This window comes from Pteropus alecto, unplaced genomic scaffold, assembly GCF_000325575.1.
Source record: "Pteropus alecto unplaced genomic scaffold, ASM32557v1 scaffold288, whole genome shotgun sequence".
NCBI classification, from domain to species: domain Eukaryota; kingdom Metazoa; phylum Chordata; class Mammalia; order Chiroptera; family Pteropodidae; genus Pteropus; species Pteropus alecto.
In genome coordinates, this window is record NW_006442124.1 from 951,866 (window position 1) to 967,878 (window position 16,013).

A 16,013-nucleotide genomic window follows, 5' to 3' on the forward strand; every position below is an offset into this window, starting at 1 on the left:
CTATAAAAACCACTTCTTACAAAGCCTAGAAAAAAAAAAAAAAAAAAAAAATAAAAAAAAACACCAAAAAACCCAAACCAAAAAAACTGCAGTGCTCTTTTATAAGGTTGTGTCAGCCTTAACCAGAGGAAATAACACTTTTCATTCTACCCTAGATAAAAGAATAGTTATTAATAAAATATGTGTCTGCGTGTGTGTGGTGCGTGTGTGTTGTGGGGGTTGATTTCAAACCATAGAGATATTCTAATTTGGTTATGAACAGTTGGTACTTTCCATACATACTTATTCCTTTTGTCTTTACTTTGTTGATTATTATCTCTTGGAAATTACATCAAATGCTTGGTGATGGTTTTAATAAAGATTGATGTAAATGGTTTGGAAGCTTAGCCATTAAATTTTGTCCAGAATTTGGGCATTAACAGTCCTTATTATTATTATTTTTTTAGTCTGGGAAGTGATTGGTAGTTGAGAGAATTATTTGGGACTGAAAGGCCACCATGAGTCTAGGAAGTCTTCATAAACATTAGCTCATTTAATCACTCAGTAATTTGGGAGACAGGCATTCTTACCATTACCATTTTGGCAATGAGCAAACAGGCTCTGAGACTTTTAAGTAACTTTCCCAAGGTTGCATAGCTTGTCAAGACTCAAGCTGGAATGCCAATCCAGATATGTATGCTCTGGAAACTGAGCTCTTTCCACAATGCTGTGCTTCTTTCATCTGGTAAAGCTAGGTATCTGGTCTACAGGGAACATGGGATTGTTTATGAAATATTCAGACTTGGTATATGAGCCCCAAAGCACCCTTTCCCCTCTGCCCTGTAAATTTGTAATTAGGACAAAGTTGGATTAGAGTGAGATCAAAATTCAACACAGATTTGAGTTCACTGAATCAATGTCGGGTAGGTGTCTGGAGTATATGCGATTCCCGCTGTATCTCTCCATTTCCTTAAAATGAATACTAATAGGAATGTGAGTGCAGAAACATGCGCACACATCCACACATCTATTATCCATTAACAGGTAGTAATGGGCACTTACTATGTGCTAAGCATCGTGCTGGACCCCAGTGATGCTGTGGTAAACAAAGTAGACTTCGTGCCTAACTTTTGTTCCAAAGAAGAAAGTTGGATGCTTAAAAATTCAACCCACAAATAAAGATCTAATTACAAATTGAAATGAGCATTTTGGTGTGGTGAGGGAAAAAAGCAGCTGGTATACACCCCCCCTTCCACACGCATGCACACATGCACGCACACACACAGATTCCTTCACAGGAAGAACTGCCATACATATCTCAGTATATCACAGATTGTCTATGCATAGAATAGTAGATTTTATAGAAGATTTACTATCCTCAACTTTGACTTTGGAGACAACATTTAGTAGACCAGGCCTAAAATACATCAGGTTCTCTTGTATAGAAAATTGCATTATTAGATATTTCTTTTAGATGCCAAAACTCATTGCCTGGAAATTTTATTACTTTATGTGGCTGAAAGTTCTGAGAAGATTTGATGACTAGATTAGGGGATATGAAAATTTCCTGGACCCTCTTTTTAAAAGCCTGTATACCGAAATATTTTTTTAAAACCTCTTTTATATGACAGGTAGGCTTTTGTTTGAGAATATTACCTGAACCTGTCTTTTTCTGTTTCTCCAGAAAACTTCTTGAAGCAGAATCCAAAACATGCATTGTAGACAACTACTCTTGACACTTTTGGTACTTATGTTTATAAGCACTTCAGGTAAGTCATAATAGTTATTGACAAACATACATCATTGGCAGTCTAGAGGGAATATCAGGGTTTTGCTTTTTTATGTGGAGGTGGCTACTGAAGATGCTGAATTTATTAAAATTAGTGATTTAAAATTTTACTTTAAAAAGTTGCCAAATCTTTGGCATCTCTGGCATAAAGAATAAAAATTCAAAGGAATGGAAGCAAGTAAATAATTATATGAGATTACTAAAAAGGGAAAGATTTGGTCCTCTGAGTTTATGTGGAGAGACCAGGATGTAAAAAACTTGTGTCCATAAATAAATTATATTTGTCTGAGAAGAACATCTGCTTTATGTTGTTTGAAGCCAAATAGATCACAGCTGTCTTCGTCATTCATTGATTTTTAGACAGTTTGTCGCACATTATTGCCTTCCCAAAATGAAGGCAAAGATCCATCTTATTATTTAGGGAATGAAGAAAGTGAATGGGAATACCTTACAGATCTTAAAGAAAATATTGAAGTTATAGAGACTACAAATGAAAGACACTTCTTAGACTAGGGAAGATAAGGAGGCTTTATATCAGGTGTCGATTACTGATTTTAATTTATTGGCAGTGACCACTTGACAACTTTTACTGAGAAAAATTATGAGGCCTCAACAAGATTCTTTGGAGAAATGTGTCGTGAGGAATTAGCAAGATTTTCCTCAGGCTTTGGAAGAGAAAGTGGGGGCCCAAATACGACTTGCCCTGATCTCTTTAAGAGAAGGAAACACATGAACCCATATCCCCTACTTTGAGAATGGCTGCTGAAGAGATAGCAGAGTTAAGTTACTGATATTTTCAAATACTGTCCAATTGGGGATATATTTACGTAAGTGGATCTATGCATGGTTGAGATCCATACAATGCAATACTATCAGATGTTAAAGAAAGAGGTACATCTGTTCTTGATATGGAGTAATTTGTCAGAAACTGCTAAGCGATAAAACAAGGTGCAGGACATTGCATCATGGGTCCCCGACTCTGTAGACAAACACCGATAACCTTGCTCCCAGGTTGCATTGAAAACAAGTTTCAGGCTCAAAAACAGTCATAAACCTGTTTTGTTAGGTTGCCAAGGTCCCAGCTCTCTGTCCTTTAGGCATTTGAAGAGAACCTTTCATGAAAGGTTCACTCTAGGCAGATGTGACAATATTCTATGTGTAGTATTTACTTAACCCAATTAAAGTTAGATGATGACATCCCATTATTGTTGAAACTCAAAAAACAATTTGTGTAAGAATGGAAGTGCATCTTCTGGGGGTTCCAGGTGCCTTGAACTCCACTTATTTCTCCAATCAAAAAATATTTTTAATTAACAAAGGCTGTAATGTTAAACATAAGGGTTGATATCTGAAGCCATCAGCTGCCAGAAGAGTGTGAAGTTCCAATTGACAACCATCCACCCCTGGAGAGTATGTGTTCCAGGTTAGGTTTCTTCAGATGGTAACTTACTTCAAATAGGAATGCGTGTCTATGTATGTCTATCAAAAGCACAGGTGTTTATAGGAGCTTTTTAAAGATTGGCCAAAACTTGGAGATAACCCAAATGTTCAATACCAATAGAATGGATAAATAAATTTCAACTGCCAACACAACTGAATACTCTATAACTATTAAAAAAAAAGAAAAAAAAGAACAAAGCACTGCTACGTGCAGCCACATGGATGCCTGTTCTAGACATAATGGTAAACAAAAGAATCCAGAAAAAACAGCACATATTCTGATTTGTGCACTTTTTATACATATATATGTATCTCTAAATCAGAGAAATAAATTAAACTGTTCATAGCTTGCCATCCTTTTGGGTGTCAATGAAAACTAACACCCACATTTACATGTGTATCATACCTTCTGTGTTGAAGTATTGAAATGTAAAATAGAGATTCTGTGACAAGCACCACACACAAGGTCAAGGCTCTTGAGGCGGCTCTGACTTCCATGTTTTTAAAGAATGCTTCTATCACTTCCTCTTTACACTGTGATTGGCAACAATGAATTAAAACCAAGCTGTTGCTTTGAAAAATAAACCCCAACTATAGTATATGTGCTGCTGAAGCCAGCACAATAAACTGTAATTATGGAAAAGGCATTTTCTGCACAACCTAAGAGAAATGCTCTGCTTAATTTAAAGATTCTCATTCTCTAAATGAGGTTAAAGGAGCCACCCAAGGACAGGATATGGGAAAGGTCCATTCATTTATGCTAACTTTGAAATCTCAGAAGGGCAAAAGAAGAGGACAACCTTGTGTAACTGAAAGGATCAGATAAATTTTCAAATCCAGAGTCTCTAGGTTAGTTGACAAAAGGGAGAAAAAGAGAGAGGAACAGCGTGAGGGTTCAAAGAGGGGCAGTGCCAGATATCTAGATTTGGAGTGATATATTAATCAATTCTTGATAGTCCACATGATAAACTAGAGAGACAACGGATTTACATGCACTCTGAGCTACAGAGGAGCAGCTTTAACTACTCCCACACCTGCCTGGGGAATGGATGACTAAGCAGACTGGTTGAGACTTCTGATGATGCAAATGAAAAACTCTGATATGGCAGGTTAAGTTCTTGTACCTTCCTGTTTGGGGAAAGCTGTTGGAAATTTTATCTTCATTTATGTTCCGAAAGTGTCTTACTGTTGGAAAATTACCTTTGTTGTTCTGTTTTTGATTTTTTTCTTTTACTTTGCTAATCTTTTGAAGAAACCTGCACCCTACGTAAACGTATTAGTGCAGTTGAAGGGGAACCTTTCTATCTGAAATATTGCTCCTCATCATCTGAACATGAGAATGAACCAACCACCATAAAATGGTACAAAAGCAGTGGATCACAGGGACGTGTTGAGCTAAACTCTAACAGTTCATCTAGAATTACTTTGCATGATTATGTTTTGGAGTTTTGGCCAGTTGAGTTGGATGACAGTGGATTTTACTTTTTCCAAATGGGGTGAGTATACCTTCTCTTTGTGTTAGTATATTTCATGGCCCTCCTGGACTTTGTTCAGTAAATCAAATATACAGTAATCTGAAAAGTCAGATAACCCATGCACTTTCTCTTTCCTGCTCTTCTTGCAACATGAAATAAGTACTTCGTTATTGAAAAATTAAATGAAACACTGCCCCATGTTTATGTTCCTAGTGACCTTATGAAATGAAGTAGGTTAAGTTCTGGTACCCTGTTTGGGGAAGGTACCAAATTTCCTTTAGAGGATCCTTGCTAAAGATAAGTGAAGACTGAATGAAATTCATTCTAAAGTTCAGCTGTTCCTGTTGTCTGGGTGATATCATCAGCTTGGGGAGTAGGGTTGTGATTGGTGTAGACACATCCTAGTTCAGTTTTCAGGGTTTTGCTGAGAGCCAGGTGGCCGTGCTAGTGAAGGATATGTGTGTGTGGCAACCAATCACAAACCTATAACCAGGGACAGTGAGAGAGGGAAGCACAGAGGGACTTTGCACAGCCTTCTCACGACATAACCCGAGCCTGCCAGGATGTGCTCAGAACCAGAATCATAAGTTCTATGAAATGAGAACAACTAACTGAATGAAGCAATGATTATTACTGAACTAAGTTCTTTTTATACTTCATTTGATGAGATGGAGAAGGAATAACTGGGAAGAGATATTTTCTATGTGACGGACTGTTGGTGAGAACACTGATGACACTGTTTATCTGGCACGTTTGTGATGTGGATGTACTTACGCGCGCGTGTGTGTGTGCGTATGTATATGTGTATATGTGTGTATGTATGTATGCATGCATTTTTATAGAGGTTTGAGACCGACCTGTAGAAAGTGTTCAGGGCCAGATGAGTGGTGATGGTGCCAAAGGCAGTAGATTGCTTTCCTGAGCCCCTCTGGAGCAAGTCCTGATCATTATCAGCAGTGCTGTTGAGAGCAGAGTGAGATAACACAGTGGTTTTGCACAAAATGAGGTCATTTTGGTTTGTTTTTATACATAAAAGTTCCCAGGAGTCAGAAAAAAATTCAAGAACTCTTTTTTTTGTAACCAATGAATTTATGTGACCTTTTAGGAAATAATTCCAGAAATGGGTCACAACTGAGTCTTTTCACGGTGAGGTAGAATGAATTCTCACATGTGGGGCAGAGAAGAAAGAACATCTCCTTAATCATGATTGAATAAAGGCATGATTTAAATAAACAAAGTATTCTAGACGGGACTGAAGGAGCGAAATGAGGGGAAGATTCAGTCATCTACCGATGTCACTTGAAATAGATAGAGACAGAGGTAATAACCATCTCTAATAGAGACGATGGAGAACACAGCCTGGGTTAGGAGAAAAGTGGAATCATCAGACAGAGGTAGGATGTCAGAGAGGCATGGGGAGGGACAAGGAAGAGGCTAGGAGAGGACGGGGAGAACAAGGTGGCTCACGGTGGCTGTGGTAGGGAACTCTGCAGAGCGTTGGAAGCTGATGAGTAATGAGGGCTGAACTGATGGTGGGAGGAGCAGCCTGGACAATGGTTTTGAAAATAAATGGTAACTTACATGAGGACAGGTTGTTTTGGACACCTGGGAGCCTTGGAGATAGAGACCTCTTCAAATATAGTGCAATTTGTGAACGGGATCCTGTTTGCCACAGAGCCGTGTGTGCGTGTGCGTGTGTGCGCATGTGCACATATACACATGTATCCACCAATTTAGGTGAGTGAGGCTTTGGTTTCATGTGGGATTTGTCAGTGACCAGACTCTACTCCTGAAATAGTCCCTTTAGAACTGTAGTAATCTTTTAATTTGTCAGGAGTCTATTGCTAATAATCAAATACCTCTGGAGACTAATACTTTAATCCTGCATTGAAAATCACGTTGTCAAATCAAATTTTAAGGAAGAAATCCACCAATAGAGGAGGGGATGCAGGAGAGAGTTTTTGATGATGGAGGTGAAAAAATGAAGATACAGAGCAAAACACATACAGAAATCCTCTAATTAGTTCTAGACTGACAGGCAGTGAAGTCGGCTTAGTAAGGGGTCCCAGAAGAGTGGGCTAAAGCTTCTTAAATCCCTTCTGCATATGGCTTGAGTGGCTCTTGCAACCTGGATGGGCTGGCCTTGAAGAGGGCAGCAATGGTCACAGTTTTGGGTCCTTGGGGCTCAGCTTCACACCAGCCTTTGAGCTCCTCCTAGCATACAGTGTGTTGCCTTGGGCCTGGAGGCATTCCGCACTTCAGGATTTGCTGAGTGTTAGGAACTGAGGGTTGCAGAAGCAGAGAACAGTAGGGCCTGATGAGATGGGAATACGTATGTAGCTTCTTCCTTGTAAACAACTCGACAGAGAGATCCAGAAATATATCTCTGTCCAATACAGCAAGACTGAAGTCAGGGAAACATTAACAGAAATGCTTGAGCAGAGGATGCTACCAAGGGGATTCTGAATCCTTTCCGAAAACCAGGAAGCTCTATGATGTCTCATAGCCTCTGATGCACTGCCTTTAACCTTTAGGACAGCTTGTCATCACTTGCTCTCCCTTGCCCCGCCCCAGCCAATCTTGTATAGATTCATACCCAAGGAGAAGGGCCAGATTCACATCGATTGTGATAACACAGTATTTGCAGAGCACTCCTGGCCATTAGGGCCAAACAGATGTGGTTATGCATCCTGGCCCTATCTCTCACCAGGATGTGACTTGAATGAGTTATTTAACTTAGCCTGAAGTTTAGCTTTCTCATCTAACGTAAGGAAAAATACGTTATGTTTCTCCACTGCACACACACATGGTACGGTACCTGGAACTCAGTGAATGCTAGTCTTCTTCTCTTCTAGTGTCGACTTAAAGGAGAATTAGAAGGGCATGTGGTGGGTACAAATTTGTCAGACACACAGGACAACTGAATGACACATGTCTGTTGTATTTGGTATATGAATATAACATCCCGGTTGCAACATTTTCTTTTTTAAAAGCTACTTTTTAAAGTCACCATTATATGTTTTTTCTCTTCTGAATTTCTGATTTCTGATCTGAAGGAACAACAATACTATCTATTCAAACTAACTTTTGCTCCGTAAGGCACCCAAAGTGCTGATAGATTATGATGAGGGCAATCAAGTTAGACTTGGGTTCACTCCACAGTCAGAGAAGAGGATCGGAATGAACTGCCCCGAGAAATACAGACATTCAGAAAACAAGTTCCGCGGTTTGTTGATAGACCTCACGAAACCACTGCCAGTCTCCTATCCTGGGTTAAAAATCTCTGAATATCATTGAAGTTCTACACATTTCTGTCTTGAAATCTATAATATGTGATCTTTAGCAGGTATTATGGGATGGGGGTGGGGTGGGAGGTACTGCTCAGGTTTTTCTCTTTCACTGCCTTCTACCCCATCCCATGGTAGCTGTATTTCTTGCTATGCTGAACCAAAAAGAGGCAGAAAAACGTTCGGGCATCAATGTATGAGTTTCTTTATACAAAAATAAGGAAAAAAAAATTCATTGGATTGATTACTTAAAGATGATATTTGCAAAGTTTCTGTACTAATTATAAAATATCTTTAAATGTTTATTTTATAGAAATGATACTTATAATTGGACATTAAATGTCATCAGAAAAACTAAACACAGTTGTTTTGCTGAAGAACAATTATTTAGTAAAATTGTGGAAGTTAAAAAAACTTTGCAGATAACCTGTAACAATAGTTACTATGAAAAACTGACCAATGGAACATCATTGTATAAGGTAACACTTTTAACTTAAGATGTGGTAGAAAAGACAAAATTCCAAGATGAGGGTCTGGTGGCTGTGGAGCATTTTGTTCTGGTAGCATACAAGCTGTGTGACATCCCCTACCCCAGAGTCCCAATTGGCCTCTCTGAGCTCATGCCCTCCAGGTTTGCTGTAATGAGCTCCCACACATAAGGCTTGAAGCACGGGTCCTGTCCAATATTCATGTTCAATATATGATAATGGCTTCCTCTCCCTTGCCTTTCATTTTTCTTCTTTTTCAATAAATAAATTTTGAGGAATACTAGTTTAAGGATTATTTTCTTCTGCCACATATGCTTAAAATATAAAATTTATCATCTATATCTTTTCCTGAACATAGGAGTTTTCTTTTAGAAAATTGAAATATGGGAAAATGAATAATAAACATAGCAGAAATCACTTATAAGCCCCCCAGTCAGAGACTTTGTTTTTTTTTTTTTCCTGTGTAAACATCTACTTTTAAAAAGTATTTTTTAATGGCTTGTGTTTTTCCACTTTACTCACTAAAAATTATATTGGGATTATCCCCCTACGTCTTTAAACATTCTTCCAAATGTGGGTTCCACTGTGTACATATACTTGTATCCGACTAACCTTCTGATACTAGACATTTGTTAGTTTCTACTTTTCACTGCTATTTACAATGCCAGAATAAATATTATTCCCATAAGTCCTGCGGTGTATATATGAGGACTTATCCTCTAATCAAATCCCTGAGAGTAGAATTATTGGACCAGAAGCTATCAGCACAACTTTTGATCCACGTTATCAAACTCCTCTCTGGGAAGCTAGGCCATTTTAAAACCTTCTTTCCTCACACGGCCACCACACTGGGAAAGAATACTCCAGATGTTCAAAAATCTGACATGCAAAATTTCTGCAACCCTTAGTAGGGTTTTCCCCGCTGCATGTCCTTACTTGCTAATAAAGTAACCATTATATATATCTATAGTTTGCATTTAGTGTTACTTTTTTTGTGGATTGTATGTCTTTTTTCTTCAGTTGGTGTACCTTTTACTTGTTGAGCTATAAGAGCTTTTTTAGGCAATACTGTAGAGATTATATCTACAGATTTATATATAGACTCACATGTGTATTATATATACACATGCATATTTACACTTATATGTATGCATATATAATGTACACACATGCATACATAATATACATGCACACACACAATGGAAATTATATTATTTCTGTAGAAGAACAAACCTAAAAAATGTGGCTCATGGACAATGCTGAAGAGCTATGAGAGAAGGTGACTTGAACAGATCTTGGACAAGTTGAAGCTCTGATGATTTCCTAGAAACTTTTGTTTGTCCCTTTTGCTTGAACACTGTTTACTTGTGATTTTACAAGGAGAGCTCTTATGCAAAATGTTTTCAAAACATCTGAGTCAACCCTGAGTTCACTTGACTCCACTTCCTGTTAAATGTGCAAACGTTTTACGGCACATACAAATTTGAGGTTTCAGTGTATTGGGTTTTAAGAAATTCCAACATGCAGATAGTTAAATTTAGAAAATAGATGTACTGAGGATGTTTTTAGCTAGACAGTTGACTGCAGAGTTAAGTATTCTCAACCTGTTTACAGATCAGGGCGTACCTGAGGGGAGAAGAGCAAGGAAACTAAATCAGTAAACAATTGTTCCAGTAGAGGCAGTGCCGAATCACTGGGCATTTACTCAGAAATTGCTAGTTTTCATTTGTTTTCTCTTTTTCTCTAAAGATCTTTTAAGTTTAAAAATTTAAATTACTTAATATGATACTGGTTTTAGTTAAAATGTTTTAACTTGCTTTTTTCAAAACAGAACTGTGAAGAGATAGAGAACAATAAAAAGTCATTTTTACAGAAGAATGCAGAGTTTCAAGATCAGGGATATTACACCTGCATGTTTTCCCTTTATCACAACGGAAAACACTTTAACGTCACCAAAACTGTCAATGTAACAATAGTTGGAGGTAAGTGAAATTTTAGAATTGGGAAGAAACAAATGCATCTTAATAAAGCAGAACATTTTCTTTCTTCTAAAGCAACTTGGTTGGAGTTGTGACCACATCACTAGTTCAAAACCATTTTGGCATCATCCACCACATCGAAAGCTTTTTTTTGGAGTAGTGATTGAAAGTTCATAAAGGTGAACGAACCTCCCATGAGTCAGCTCACATACTTGACATTTGAATAAATTGTGGGGTCTTTTGTTGTTAAGCATATGCTTTCGTTCAATAAAATTTATTGAGGATGTCTCCATGTTTCAGTAAACTACTGAGCATTGGGAGGGAAGGGGAGTAGGAAAATATGAAATTAAGTGAGTTATTATTATTCTCAAAGAATTCGACTATAGTCAGGAGAGGTGACAAGCCACATAAAGGTGCCATAGTACAGTTGACCCTTGAATGATGCAGGGCCCTCCATGCAGTAAAAAAATCTGCGTATAACTTTTGACTCCTCCAAAACTTAACTATTAATAGTCTACTTTGACCAGATACCTTACCGATAATGTAGTCAGTTGACACATATTTTATATATGATATGTATTATATATTGTATTCCTTCAATAAAGTAAACTTGTGAAAAGAAAACATTATTAAGAAAATTATAAGGAAGAGGAAATACATTTATAGTATTTATTGAAAAAAAATCCTCTTACAAGTGAACCTGTACAGTCCAAACCCGTGTTGTTCGAGTTAACTGGGTAGGAAACTGGAGTCACCTGTGTGGTGTTAAGGGGGTGGACGGAGTACAGAAGAGGAAGATGCAGGAGGCTCTGTTTGAGCTGGGTCTTCCAGGTTGAATGTGATGGTCAGCAGGTGGACATGCTGGGGACCGGGTGCTCTGATAAGAGGATGTAGGGAGCACATGTGTGGTGATGGAGAGGGGTGATGATTATTAGTCTGTTTTATCATGAGCCCAGACTATATATAATGAAAAACTGGAGCCTGAATTTTAGAGTGATGGAGACATTAGGGGTAATTTGATCAAACCTCACCCAGTGAGGCTAACCATATGGCGCAGCCAGTAACAGTTCATATGGTCCCTTCTTGGGAACTACCATGGAAATTACCAATAATATTTGACTGTTAAGAGTCATTTTTCCCATTGAGTCCAAGATGCCTTTGTGTAGTTCCCTCATCGGTTTCTGTTTGCCTTCAGTAGCTCTGCAGATTGTAAGTCTGGTCCCTTTTTAAAACAACGGCTGCATCGAGTGTTTGAAGATAATGGCTAATCTACCCTCTGCGTTCTTTTCTGTCATCCGGGAAACTAAAACCCCTGCGATGACTCATCCAACAACATCGTGGGCTCACAGTTACTAGGGCTCATTTGCTTTAGCAGCAAATGGCCACCCTGGCCATTTTCCTTTGGATTTGGTGAAGTTTGCCATCATTCTTCTAGAACATAGAGCTTAGAGTTGAAGATGACAGTCAGGAGGTGTCATGGCCTATGCTAAAGACAGTGCTGTGTCTTTATTACACTTCCCCTGTGGTCACAGATGTAGATCTCTCAGCTACCACGTGGTAAGCACATAACCTTAAGTCACAATCCTCTTGATTCCCACCTGGCATTGTATTTTCTTCATCTTGTGCTCTGGCCAGTCTGGTGATCGCCCCTCCCACTGCTGACAATCTCTGTGCTGTTTCGATTCTGATATTAGCTTTCTAGGAGTCTAGGCATTCCAGGGGCATACAGTGAGCAGTTTTCTTCCTTCTGTTACCTTAAATAGCGCTATACCGTTCACTTTACACCAGTTTTACTGCTCTGGGTTCTCAATGATAGTAGATGGTTCCAGAAGAAGATAATCAGTAGTAATTATCCTCACTACACAAAACCAGCTCCTGCTCCTTTGTGCTTGAATCCACTTATATTCTTTCACATTCTCAGACCTGAGAGTCAGTTCTTACCCTGGAGCCATTCCAAATCCTCGTATCTGCCCACGTGAATTCCAGGTTTGCTCAGAGAGTCTGAATCTCAGAGGAACTCAGCCTGACTCAATCTGGGGTTTCACTGTCCTAGTTTCATTCTCCAGTTCTTGCCCACACAATCCTCCACTCCCTTCTCTGCTCTTCATGCTGCAGCACCTCGCCTTCTGAGAGAGCTTTGGTGTGGGTGCTGCGGGAAAGCTCCTGAGTCCCCCTTGGTCCTCGTGCTCAGGCTTTCTGTTTGCTGAGTGCCGGGAAGCCCCACGAGGGCTGCTCTGGACATTACTTGTAAATGCCCCAAAACACCGGATGGACTAGCAGGGAGGGTCCAGGTCATGAAGAAAGTTGCCAGTGCGGATAATAGGAGCAACAAAAACTTGACTGTGTGGCAACTGTTCCTATCAGTGTTCTGCAGTTATTAGCCTCCTGAGGTTGAATCATAGCATTCAGTGGAAGGCTGCTGGGGGGTTATTTACTTCCTAAGCATTACCAGATGGGGGCAGAGGTGGATAATATTTATACGGCTCCAGTTGGGGGTCAGAAGTCACTGAGGAACAGAAGTGGAACTGAGCCTGCAAGTGTGGACACCCCAGCAGGGCCAGAACGAGGGTGAGGCAAGCGAGGCAAGTGAGGCATCCAGGGCATACTTTTCTCAGTGTCCTGCATTGGGAGGGTGGGCACCTGAGACTAAGTGCTTGCCTGCCCAACCTGAGTCTTCGACCTTGCACTCTGAAGAATTGAGGAGGGCAGAGAGAAGGAATAAAGGAAGAGCAGGAAGGCACCTACCAGGGACCTTGCATCTTCTAAGTCCTGCAAGTGTGGTTGTCTCCCTGGATGAGCGTCTTCCTCTGGCTTTTAGTTTCAGTGAGCGAAACTACAGATATGAATTGAGGGAAAATCAAATTCAGTGTGCTTTCCCCAGCTATGTGAGCTTTAAAGTTGATGGAAAGTGAACAATAAACAATATTAGCTGCAACCATTATTTACTGAAAATACAACTAAAGTGAATGTGGAGAGATGACTAATAGAATCTTTGTTACATAGAATAAGCATATTACAAAAAAGTTGTCTTAGAGAAGCTCTAACACATTTTTCTTTTCTTTTATTTTCACTTTTAGATCACAGTTATATAATTCCAGTTCTTCTTGGACCACAGCTTAACCACATTAGAGTGGAATTAGGTATGTTTTGACATACATATATTCTGCATTTATGAATGTGTGCATAATGGACCCTTTCAAACCTAAATATGATTCATTGTTGATCAATACTGTATGTATAACATACTCAATATTTAGTGAAAAACATTACAAAAGCAGAGCAAGCCTGTCATTGTTTGAAAGTTGCTATTTGTAGACAGATCAAAATGAAGTGTGGTCCAAAAATTATGGAACTGCCTGTAATTTGTAGATTAGGGTTCTAGTCTCCCTGTTTGTGGTCATTTTTAAATTTGGAAACTCAGTGAGAATACTCTGAATAAATTATTAAAATTTGTTGTGTGGTTTAATATTTGATTCATGGTTTTACTTTGAATCAATGGACTGAATTGACTGTAAGAATTGTCTAGATAGGTCTTGATGAATCAATATGTCCAATTAATAAATATCTTGCAAAAAGAAAAGGAAGGAAAAGAGGAAATTCACATGTACTAAGCCAGGTTTTGTGAGGTGATTGAAATGTTACTGAATTAAACTCTCATGAGTATTATTCCCATTTTATGAATTAAATGACTGAAGCTCAGAAATGTTAAGTAACTTTTCTAAGGTTAAAGCACTGGATAGTGGCAGACGTGGGATTCAAGCGTCTGTTGATTGTTCCCAAAGCCCACACCTTTTGACCACAGCCAGTCCCAGTTGTTTCTATGACATACATGGCCCAATGTAGTTTGGATACTTTGCCAGTAACATTTTGGGCTTAATTTGTGCCTCATTTTCCATTTGTCAACATGGAGAGTTAGAGAATTAATTTCAATTATCCTTTCTTGCAAGTATGTGCATTTTAAGCTCTGAATTTCCTTTTATTTTAATCACCACCTAACCATTTCCCACAAGTATTAGTATGACATATTTTCATTACTATTCAGTTCAAAACATTTTAAAGAATTTCTCTTGTGATTTCTTCTTTCATTTATGGATTATTTGTGTTTCTCAAAATGTCCAAATATTTGGAGGATTTTTCAGTCACTTTTCTGTTATCAATGTCCAGGTCAGTTCCATTTGGGTCCAATATTATACGCTATAGTATTTCAATGTTTTGAAATTTGTAGTAACTTGCATAAGGGCCAGAATATGGTGTATGCTGATGAATGTTCCAAATGCATTTGAAACATATGTGCATGCTGCAGGTTTTGGTTCTATTACTCTATAAATGTCAATTAGGTGAAGTTGGTTAATGGTATCGCTCAGATCATCCGTATCCTTACTAATCTTTTGTGTGTCTTCTCTCTCTATTGCCGAGACAGTTGTTAATATCTCCAATCATGATAATCAATTTGTCTGTATGTCTTAGTTCTGTCCATTTTTTCTTTTCCTAAGTTGAGGTTATCTATGGGCACACAGAACTTGGTGCCTGTTGAACCTACTGATGCTTTGTCACCATGAAATTCCCCTCTTTATCTGTCGTTATACTTCTTCGCTCAATGCTTGCTCTCTCTGATATTAGATAGGCACACCAACTGCTTAGAATGGCGTGTTTTACCTTTTTACATTCTTTGACTTTTAATGGTTTTTTAATGGTGTTTTACCTTTTTACATTCTTTGTCTTGTTACATAAAATGTCTCTGTCATAAACTGCATCTCTTTGGATCTTTTTTGAAATCCAATCTGTATACTGGTTAGTCCACTGGCATTTGATGAATTACTGATAGAGCTGGTTCAAAGCCTCTTGTCTTGCCACCTGTTTTCCAGTTATCTCATTTGTTCTTATTATTTCTCCTTTCCTTTAGAATTCACAAAGTATTTTTTAAATTTTATCTAATCTGACTTGTTTTCCATTTAGCTGTTCCTTTCTGTATCCTTCATTAACAGTTCTCCTAGAGATTGCCATATGTCTTCTTGTTTTAATACAATAAGGCAAATGTACATATTAGTACATTTACAACCTCACAAACATGTGAGGACCTTGTAACAGTTTCATTTATCCTTTTACCTCATGTCGTGCTACTATTTTATATATTTCCCTCCTGAATGTGTTCTAACATTTACAAGAGATTGGCATTATTACCATTTTACACCACCAAAAATTTTTTATATTTACCCAAATATTTCTCCTTTCTTATGCTACTTATTTGTTCATGTATTTCCTTGCTTTCATCTGGGATGAATCTGAAAATTGTCCTTTGGTATTTCTTGAAGTTCAGTTATACTGGCAATAAATTCTTTCAAGTATTATTTACCTGGAAATATCTTTATTTGCCTTCAGTTTTTAAGAACATTTTTATTCAGTAGTTTCAATAATTCAAGATGACTTTTTTTTTTTCCTCCCTGCACTTTAAAGATGCCTTTCTCTTGTTTGCTGGTTTCCATAGTTACTGTTGGAAAAGTAGCCTTCAGTCATTGTTGCTACTTCGGTGTGTCTTTTTCTTCTGGCTGCTTTCAAAACTTTGGGAAACCCGACTT

General features: G+C 38.3%; 1 protein-coding gene across 1 annotated transcript in view; it reads left to right on the forward strand.

Annotated features, from left to right (window-relative positions):
* Positions 1–1,682: 1,682 nt before the first annotated feature.
* IL18R1 (interleukin 18 receptor 1) overlaps positions 1,683–16,013 on the forward strand; it is a 27,565-nt gene continuing 13,234 nt past the window's right edge. The window contains exons 1-5 of the mRNA XM_025039104.1: positions 1,683–1,748; positions 4,461–4,704; positions 8,284–8,449; positions 10,290–10,440; positions 13,515–13,578. Of these exons, the coding sequence (XP_024894872.1) occupies positions 1,691–1,748; positions 4,461–4,704; positions 8,284–8,449; positions 10,290–10,440; positions 13,515–13,578 (683 nt within the window). The 5' untranslated portion in view covers positions 1,683–1,690. The remainder of the gene's footprint in view (positions 1,749–4,460; positions 4,705–8,283; positions 8,450–10,289; positions 10,441–13,514; positions 13,579–16,013) is intronic.